General features: G+C 40.4%; 1 protein-coding gene across 1 annotated transcript; it reads right to left on the bottom strand.

The window, feature by feature from the left end:
- Positions 1-14: 14 nt before the first annotated feature.
- LOC111337753 (uncharacterized) lies at positions 15-1,529 on the bottom strand. The gene has a single exon (XM_022944112.2). The coding sequence runs from the start codon at positions 1,298-1,300 to the stop codon at positions 428-430; it is 873 nt and encodes a 290-aa protein (XP_022799847.1). The 5' UTR covers positions 1,301-1,529; the 3' UTR covers positions 15-427.
- Between the last annotated feature and the right edge of the window lie 8,539 nt (positions 1,530-10,068).

Raw genomic sequence — 10,068 nt, 5'->3', positions numbered from 1 at the left:
ATAAACACACCGAGTTTAAATTTTCATAATAATAGTGTTATAATTTTCTCCTCTTCAATTTTGATTCACTTTAAAACACGCTCCTCACGGAGAAGGAAAAGAGAAATTCGTAAAAATACAGCACTTCGGGGAACTTTTAAATTATTTAGGATCCTTTTTTTGTACAATTATCTTAATAAAAGCTCTCTAAAACGAGAATACATCAGTCGATACAAAAAGAACGAAATAAACTTCTTCGGTCGAAAAAAAAAAAAAGAAAACTGTACACAGATAAGCGTCCATAGCGGTTAGAAAAATCGAAGGGTTCAAACAACAACCTCGCGAATGTTCTTTTAAGCATATAAAAATCTCTGGAAGTGGAAATTCCACATGTCAAAAGTAGTGTCCTTCCACCAGCAGAGTATTTAACGGCGAAAATTGCAATCAGCTACAAATGTCCGAGAGAGTTTTCAAGCCACTGACCTTGAATAAGCTCAGAAACTTCAGGTGGGGTATAAAGATCGGGGAAATCAAATTGGCCACCATTTGCCCCGTTCAGATCAAGCAAAGGGGAAACAGGCAAGCCATTGAAGTTCACATTGCCAAATTCTAAGCTTGGCCACGAGTTGGGAATCTGTTGGTTGTGATTTACGCTCGTAGGCACTTGCTGATCTTGTTTGAACGCTTGCTCGAAGTCGTCATACAACGAAAGCTGATCAATTGGGTCCTCTGGCGTGGTGCCGATCGCATCGGGAACATTCGGCGGTGGGGTGATCGGCGAAACAAAATCGCGTCGTTGCTTCTTGAACGGAGGTTCGCTGAGGGAACTGCTGTGTTTCTTGGAGGAACCCAGTCCAGGAAATCCGTGCGCACCGGGAAGAGCTTCGCGCTTAGTGCCCGCCGCTTCAGCGATGTTCTTCCTTGAGTGCCCCTCCGCGGAAGTCGAGTTTTTACTATCTGGTGTACCGTTGCTATTCTTCTTGCTGGGTTGTTTTTTCTTGCGCGGACGGTATTTGTAATCGGGATAAGCTTGCATGTGTCTTATGCGAAGGCGCTCCGATTCCTCTACGAACGGTCTCTTCTCACCCTCCGAGAGCAGCTTCCAGCGTTTTCCTAGACGTTTGCTGATCTCGGCGTTATGCATGTCAGGGTGCTCTTCTGCCATTTTTCTACGCTCGATCTGGCTCCAAACCATAAACGCGTTCATGGGGCGCTTGACATGTTGAAGAGATTTCTTAGGTTCTTCTTCGGGTTCGTCTACAGTGGGCACTTGTGCTGGCGGGCTTGGCGAGTTGAGCTCGCTTCCTTGGAAGACCATCATCACTTCAATTACTCGTGCGCAAAAAAACAAAATATAAAGTCTCTCTTCTAAGAACAGTGGATGGAGTTCAGTGGTTTCAGCCAGTCAGGGAGTGCGAGACTCGATTCGTTGTGTCCACAGGTGTGGAGTAGTTGAAACACGGTCAGTAGGAGTGCAAGCTCTTTTCCCCTCGACACGTTATCAGCGAGTGGAGAAACATAAACTGATCGTGGCAATTTCTATTTTTAATTTACGTTCAACTTGAATTTGCGTTGGTTTCTCTGTGACGCCGTGACACGTCACCTCACGCTAACACAAAGGAACCAATGAAGGGGAGCAAAACCCGCTCAATGCTCCGCCCCGTATTCGCTGCACGGCTTTTTGATTGGTTCTTTTCGTGGCTCCATAATCGTTTTGCTTGTGTGTTTTTAAATGGGGTTTGCGCGCCAAGTGTCGGCGCTGGACACGATTTTGATTAAAACACAAGAATCGAATGAAATTACCGTGATATCGGCTCTGATATTTTACGAGATGCTCCACGGCTTCCGCAACGATTGAAATTTTGTCGCTAACGCGCTTGCATGCGTGCGGTTTCCCCTAAAAACGTGGAAGTAACGAGATCGGTTTTTTTTTCAGTTTGTTTCAAATTCATGCCACGTGCTTAGAACAATAGAACGGCGCATCAGTAATGACTTACAACACTAAGGGATTGTCACAACATGGGAAAATTTGCATCTCATTTCGGACTGTTTTGAATAAAAAAAGAATCTCTGGAAAGGTTTTTTTTTTTAAATCTGGCGTAGTTTCCAGTTTTTGCATTACGCCCTCACGGATTTACGTCTTTACCCTGTTGTTACCTCAATCATATAACATCTCTCCAAAGGTTTTCGACAAACAACGGGAATGAGCGCGTCGGCGGGTAAATTAGGAAAGATCAGTTTTGGATTTGATCCGCCAATGGCAAAGTTACCGTGGGAAGTTAGAAATAGGGCGGGGGCCACTAGAACGGAGGTACAATTAATCCCTGTTTCTTAGCTACCTGAATTTGGATTAAAAGTCAGCATAGAATTTGTGGTCGGTTTACTGCGATGAATGTTCGGGGAGTTTGAACCGAGCGCAAGAGATAGTTTGGTATCCGGTTTTTCATTTCAATATGGAGAAGTCCTCACGGACTGCGTCAATTAGTGCTGTATTCGTCTTTCCGCCTCAAGTGCCAAAAATCAAATTATAATAATGCTAATTCGGTGATGGAGTGGTTTTATTGATCCTACGGAGGTCTGAATGGTGACTCACACCTCTCTCTAAGAGTACAAGAGTTTTTTCGCTTTTATCGGACAAATTGTGTCTAGGCTCGGAAATTACGCAGATCTGATGCGTGAATTATAGAATAAACACAGTTTGGGGAAATTTACCGTCGGTGCTACCTTCGCAAAGGCAAAACAACCTGTTGAATGCGAAACAACCTGCCTCCGAGAACTCTAAATGGTCGCTTTGGAGACGGAAGCTCTCGGCCAATGGCGTGGCGAGTGGCGGTATATTGGTAGACAGGTGTCATTGGCGTCCGAAGCGATAGGGCTGATTCATTAAACACACAGGTGACACTGAGAGGTCACTGCACGACCCACGTGCTTAGAGACCGCCAGCTGGCTGCCAATCATCGTTGGACTGTTCTTTCGCGAGATGGGAAAATATAAGCCATTTAAAAAAAACGCCTCGTTCTTGCTGGCCGGAGCGGTTGCCGCGGTTTCTGTGGACGCGGGGTAGACTTTATTTTCCCACTCAAATTTGCCGCTCGGGTTTAGGTCGTGCCCCGTGAGGCCAGTGGCTTACTAGACCGAAACGTAGCACCGTAGCCCTGCCGATCTGTTAATGTAATTCCTTTTTTTCTCTTTTTCAAAACCTTCGCTATACTCATGTCGGTGTTTTTATTATATTTGACCGGATTATGCAAGCGAAGTGGAGTGACCGAGAACGGCCGCCTGTGATTGGCTGTTGCCACCTGAGCCAGATGTTTAGTGGTAAATTTACGGCGACAAGGTCTCATAGGAACAACCGAACGAAACACATCCTTACGAGAGAGTGCTATCTTTGACTTTAAGACGATAAGTAACTCGCTCCTTTAAAGATGAAAACAACGAGCACATCTTATATTGGTTTAGGTGCTGTATAAGTACACTACCTGGTGCAAACGATTCTCGTGAAAAGCTCCGGTATTTTGTTTTATATAGTTTTTACGTCTGATATCACAGTGGTTTTTTTTTTTATCTTTCTTTCTGATTTGTAAGATCACAATTAGAATTTCTAACACCTTAGCCGTAAATCTTTTGGATGCAATTGTTGTTACTAGAAACAGAATAGTATACACTGTGAATCGAAAATAAGATACAGTATAGTGGTTCATCTTCAGCTACTGCGCATTGCAGATTTGTAATTGTCAATCGTACATTAACTTCAGGCTCTCTAATACATCATAGTACGTGCGGCAGAAGAACAAAAATCGTAAACATCTATCCTCGTACGTGACAGTGGAAAATCAACGAGTTTCTGTTAGCTGTTTTGACGATATTGTTGATCGCATAATGGTTGAGATAGTTTCTAAATTTACAGACGCTACCACATTTGGCCCAATTTTTTGACCCACGACATGATGCGGAATTTTGCGGTTTAATTTTGATGTCTAATTCCATTAAACAAAACTATCTATATATATCGATCAGAGATCGATTCTGATAGAAAACCAATATCATCGAGTTGTTTATATGCTCGCTTCGATTTGAGTTTTTTTATATATATTTGCGCAGATTGAAGCGTTTAATATAGTGAATCGACCAATTCTTTCCGTGTGGCATTCATATATGTTTCTGGCAACATATTCATTTGAGATGTTTCCTTGAAATAATTCCTTGATATCAGCTAAAATTGGAGACGGGTACTTTGACTGGTAGCCCTAAATTTCTCAATTTTTGTAAGCCTAGTTCTTCTTGTTTCATGGTGGTATATAGAAATGTCCTCTTTTCATTGATATCTGAATTGGACCTAAAAAGTTGCTTCCACCCGTTTATGCAAATACATCAGAATGTCTTGTCTGCGTGTAAGTCAAACTAAGCATTCACTATAATTTTATGCTTTCCTGTAATTCACACCTTTTCATTAAATCTCCAACTGATGGAAAACGGAACAAGTTTAGTTGTTTTGGCGTTAAGCATTTCTAAGATTAAGAGCCATTATTCTTGGACGCGAAGACCTATTTTGAATTTGAAAGTCTAAGGATGTAAGCGCTGATAACATTCAACGAATTGGAAAACTGTTTCATCATTCTCGAATCAGATGATGATAGAAATTTGCAACAGTTGTTTATACGTTTTTCTTGTTTGTGTTTCACAATAAGTTCGCTCTGACTTGGCGCTTTACGCAATATTTAATTGCTGTGTAATACTTCGCCCATACGTAGATCTTCGGTCACTTATGCACAGTGCCAATGACACCCCACTGTTTTTAACATGTTGCATTATCTGCCAAATTTTCTTGCGTGGTGCGATCGAAGTATTTGATCAACTTTAATTTTTAGTTTAGCTTGGTTTTGCGTGCTTAGAGAATATTACAACAAACAAACACACTTTGAAAAGCGGAAAAGAGGAACACAACTCCGTGCTTAAAGGGTATTAAAACATACAATGATGAAGAACTGTTGTGTTTACTGGGAAACCTTTTTAATCTCAGCTTTCCGGATGAACGGAAAGTCATAAATCCCGCCGTGATCGAAATAAAAATCAACTTTGGTAAACAATTTGACATTTTCCTCTTTCTTTTTCGCAAATAGTAATTCTCGTCAATGCCCATAAATGGCATTAACCACTCGTTGGTGATTGTTCAGGCGAGATTTGTCAGCTGAATGTATACGCAGGTGTGGTCGAATATGGGAGATTGTAGAACCAAGAGATGCCGGTTTGATTGGTGTACAAGGAGCATTTTTTTTTTCTATTTTGAATCACACAGCTTTTATTTTTAAACTCAAGGAAGTATTTACTAGCAGCTTCCAGAAATAGATGCACACTGCGATTTATTTGACAAAACAATTATATGATTTCACTGCTCAAACTGTTGAGGTGTCTTAATCGTTAAAAGTTCACTGCGATTTCACCAACTTGACCAATATACTATCCGTTATGCGGCAATTTATTTCTCTAATCCGTTGATTTTTTATTTGCGTCGAAAGTTTTCCAGATCTTTTAGTCTCTTTTTAGAACTGATCAAGATCAGTGTAATTACAGAGCGCTCATATCCTCCAAGGCACGTTGTTACATAATCTTGTACAATACTTTTATCTTCTCTATGTCGTTTATAATAATTGTGTCACGAGTGTTATATAATCCTCAACGCACGTGAAGTTATTTGATTTTAAATCTGCACTGAAGTTTTCGTACGGTACAATAATCCTTTGCCGAATTGGAATGGTTCTTTCGTACTAAACAATGTACTTTCAAAAAACAATTTTTGTTTTGAGTTTTAATGTTTCATACAGCTCTAGGCGTTTGACCAAGTTTGGATAAAAACATGTTCTAAGTATGTTGGTAATTCAACCAACATATCTCACCCGCCCGTTTCCTTCGAGCTGTCAAAAACCATCTGTTTTCTTAGCTTACCATGCCCTAAAATAAACCTAACTAAAAATGCAACTAAAATTTTCGCATAGTGTTGATCAGATGCTGTCCTCTAGTAATTTTCCAAATACTAGTTTAAAGGTGCAGGTACTTTTCGTGAACTTATTAATGCTATAAGAAAGGCCATCTTGAAAACTTTTCTAACGAAAAGGACTCGGTAGACAGATAAAAGATGTTTAGCACATTTGGAGAGTTGAATACACGTAATTGTTTTTTGAACGAGGTATATCAATGCTATTTAGAAAGTCGATATAGGAATCATTTCATTTGGTATTTACTCGGATATTTAATTTAATTCATTTCTAAATATTTTACTAATTTTATGCTAGAGAATAACGACTTTTTTTAGTTCGATATGCTAGACTTTGATTTTCTAGCTATGTGCTCTAGCACCTCCGCTAGTAATAGTCTTCCCCAAGCGGGACTATGTTTTTTCTTTTTTAACGCCAAAATTAGTATATTATTCTGCGTTTCCTGTATTTCCTAGTAGGTTTTGAGCTTATCTTGATCAAATCTGAATATAAAACAGTAGCACACAAATAAATGCATTTTACTGTAATTCTTGTGGAAAGACGTCAAGGGAGCCCATTTATTTTCCTGTTGTCAAGGTCTTGTCAAACGCGTCCTGTCCCTTCTCCTCTGCCCATCTTTGACATTCTCTCCACCAAGTTGTCCTTGTGATTTTTTGTTTGTTTTTTTTTTTTTTGGCGAGTTCAGCGATCGATGGAAAAATTCGCTAACAGCGAGAGCTGTGAATAGTCTAGCTTGTACTAGTTCCGGCCATATAATGGAAGAGTAAGTGTGGAGCGGTCATTAAAATTTTAAATATTTTCTACCTGAAGGGAGACTCTATTAGAGGAAGGCGGTGTTGGTGGGAGGTGGTGGTGGGGGGGGGGGGGGGGGGACGCGGAGGGAATCTGGAGGCTCCAGGATGTAAAAGTCAGTATAGAAAACGTCGGTGGGATCGAGAGGTTCCCTTTAGTCGAAACACTCAGTTTTAGGTTGCTTTGTGCGACTGAATCAGTGAAAGATCGAATGTTTTGGTATTGAATGTCCGAGTGCAACAATGTTAAGTCAATGTTTTGAAGTCCGCTGTATATTTAACATAGCTTCTTTACGTGACAGGGAAAGCATGCAGACTATTTCCGACGACTACTAACCAATTAGAAGACTGAACTAGCGTTTAATTGCCTACATGCGGTAATGTCTGTTTTGCATTTGTTGTTGTCCGAAAGACTTCCGGCATGTTACTGAACAACGGCCATGACATATTTTAGGAACGGCTATGCGAACATGAGCGGTCCTGTCCAGTATAAAAGAGAAAGCCGCCCGCTAGCATCTGTCTTATAAACTGCTAATCATGTATTGGAAGTTCTTTGGAAACATTCTTCCAACTCTTGTAGCGGCTTGTTTTTGATTGGTTTGTTCTAAACGTTCCTGAGGTCTCTTTCACTGTGCCTTTCCAGTCCTTCATTCTTTCTTTTTCCATTTATCTTACCCTGTAAGGATATCTTTGCTACCTTCTACCTCCCTTTTAACTCAGTGAAATGACCAAAATATTTAAGCATCGTTTGAGTCTCGACGCCGGCATTGCGTGGGAAATGTTTCTCATATACTAATCCGGTTACAGAGACCATGCCGGTGTGCAGGAAGATCTGGTGACCCAGTGAACACAGGTGTCAGCGAGAACATATTGAACAAATTTCAAGTTTTGCGTGGGTGTGAATGTGAGCGGCCGGAAAAGAGCCATTGCTGCCAGCTGCAAGACTTGGCTGCACTTAAAAATCGGGGAAGAATCACGGGCCAAATGTATGAGTTCCGCGTGGCACAGACGTGTACTTGTTAGTGGTTCCGTATCTTTGAAATTTCCGTGTTTTACACCTGCAATTACAGAAAGGGATGATTTCAAATGAGAAAAATAAAAAGGTTAAAGGCAACTGAAAATCGCTGTAAATCCGAAATCGAAAACTTGTAACTGTTGTTATAATCACATGGACATGAAAGTGTCTAGTTGTAAAATAAGTTCGAGAAGAATTCAAGCAGCCTTAAAACAGCTTGAATTAATGCTTGAATTAATAACTTATTATGGTAGCGTAATGGACTTTCGAAACGTGGACAGGTACAGTCTTTAAACAGATATTTTGGTTGTTTGACATTCGCGAGATCGCCCATCAAGTTTTAAGCGGCTTGCCAAACCTAGACCCGTAGACGGCTTGTCAACAGCTAAACACAATACACTGAATGTTACTGACTTGAGAAAGTCGGTCTTTTAAAGGACTTGATTTAGTTCAGGAAAGTTTGGAACAATTTTATGTAGGTTCTTAATTCTAACGTTTTTTTCATCGTCGGTTGAAATGTTAGGCGTTGCGATTCTAGTCGATTTTAAGCTACGTTTTTTTATCTTGATAAAGGTTTCATCGTTGCTTCTCATTTCAAAGTCAAGCCGGTGATTGTGAGATAAATTGGTTTTATCAACTAAGGTGATAATGTAAAGTGGTCACCGTTTCTGTGAGCGTTAGCTCCTCCTCGTAGCGAACGGGGGATTACTTTGGCCAGTCGAAACCTGCGCAGTAGTTGCTTAAAATCAAAGAAGTGGGCGCGAGTGTTTTGAAGCGACGTACACGATTGATGACTCGCTTTGTGCGCACCTCTAAAAAGTCGCTCTTGATCAAGGGTTCTTTTGCACTCCCTGCTAAATAGGAAAGCCTCGTTGCAAATATTAACGGAACACGCACTGTCAATCAGGCTTAAAATCTGTGTGGCATTTATAGCCATGTCCTCGGCTTGTTACACCAACTGGCGCAAACACCGTTCATAATTGAATGAAACTCCCACCGGTCTTTTTTGTCACCCATGAAACTCATAAGGGAGCTGGAAACCATTTTTAATCTTTCGGGTCGATTTATTTGATTTCATTATTGAATGGCAAACAACGATCCAAAATTTCTTGAGGAAGGAATTAAAAAACATCCTTTCTAGCTAACTACTTTTGAAAGGCTCTCTCTCTTAAGGGGTTTTGTGTTATTTCGTTGCAGTCTTAAAGAAGACTCATGGAAGAGTTTGCATCGACTTGTATACCTACTTTGAAGACAAAATCACAGTTTGTTTGTTAAGAAGTCTTTCCATCACAGCTAACCTGCAAGGCTTTCAAGGTGACATGTGCTGTGAATACCAAATCGAACGAAGTGGTAATGGATTGTAAATGAATAACTGGTACCAGCTTGCAATTAGGGGATTTTGAAGGTGTCTTTTCTTTAAACAATTAATAACTGGTTGCCTACTTAACTTTTTGGAACCGCCAACTTGTTGTTCGAAGATTGCGTTTTAGTAGGAAAAGAAAGTAGATAAAACGCGAAACGGTTCATTAGGGTGATGTGTTAGGCGAGTCCTTTATAACCAGCGACAACTGGTGCTTGCTTTCTGTCGGGTGTTCCACCTCGATAGGGAATAGTTGAGGAGCTTTCCATTCATTTATACAGCACGATTTGCAACAAAGTCATCACTGAACCGCTTGTTTTTTAAACAACCGCAATAAAAATAGGAAAAAATGAAATGTAAACCTAGTGAATGCATTATCCTCTCGAGTATTGCTTCATTTACTCGTTTTGTGTTTCAAGTTTATCTTTGGCTATCGAAACACGAGATGGAGATGGCAAATTAGCAGAAATGTTTGAGAGGTTTGGGGCGAGAACGATGAAGAACTAGACGATAGATTTTAGACAGAAGAGGAATAGGGAAAAATCAACAGTGAAATGGAAAATGGGAGAAAAGGGAGATGGGATATTTGATGTTTCACTTGTCTCTGTGTGGTAACAATACACACTTGCATTAAAGCTACTCTAAGATGGGATCCTTTGGAAGATTGAGGGGGGAGTCAAAGAAAAAAAAAAAAAAAACATGCCAAAGGCCAACATGCATTTTCCTTTATCAGTATACATTTCTTTGGTTGAAGACTTTCAATATTACATTGATAACTACTACAGGCTCTTGTAGATAAGTTTATTATATGCAGTAACACTAAATGTGTCACATGAAACTGCTATTTTAGAGTTTTGAATGTGGGGGGGGGGGGAGGAGGGTTATTGAAGGTCGGGGTGGGGTTTATCACTAACTTTAAGCTCAAGACAT

The sequence above is a fragment of the Stylophora pistillata genome, chromosome 13 (assembly GCF_964205215.1).
Source record: "Stylophora pistillata chromosome 13, jaStyPist1.2, whole genome shotgun sequence".
Classification (NCBI taxonomy): Eukaryota; Metazoa; Cnidaria; class Anthozoa; order Scleractinia; family Pocilloporidae; genus Stylophora; species Stylophora pistillata.
Note: the sequence above shows the minus strand (reverse complement) of the source record. Positions and strands in the feature narration are given on the sequence as shown.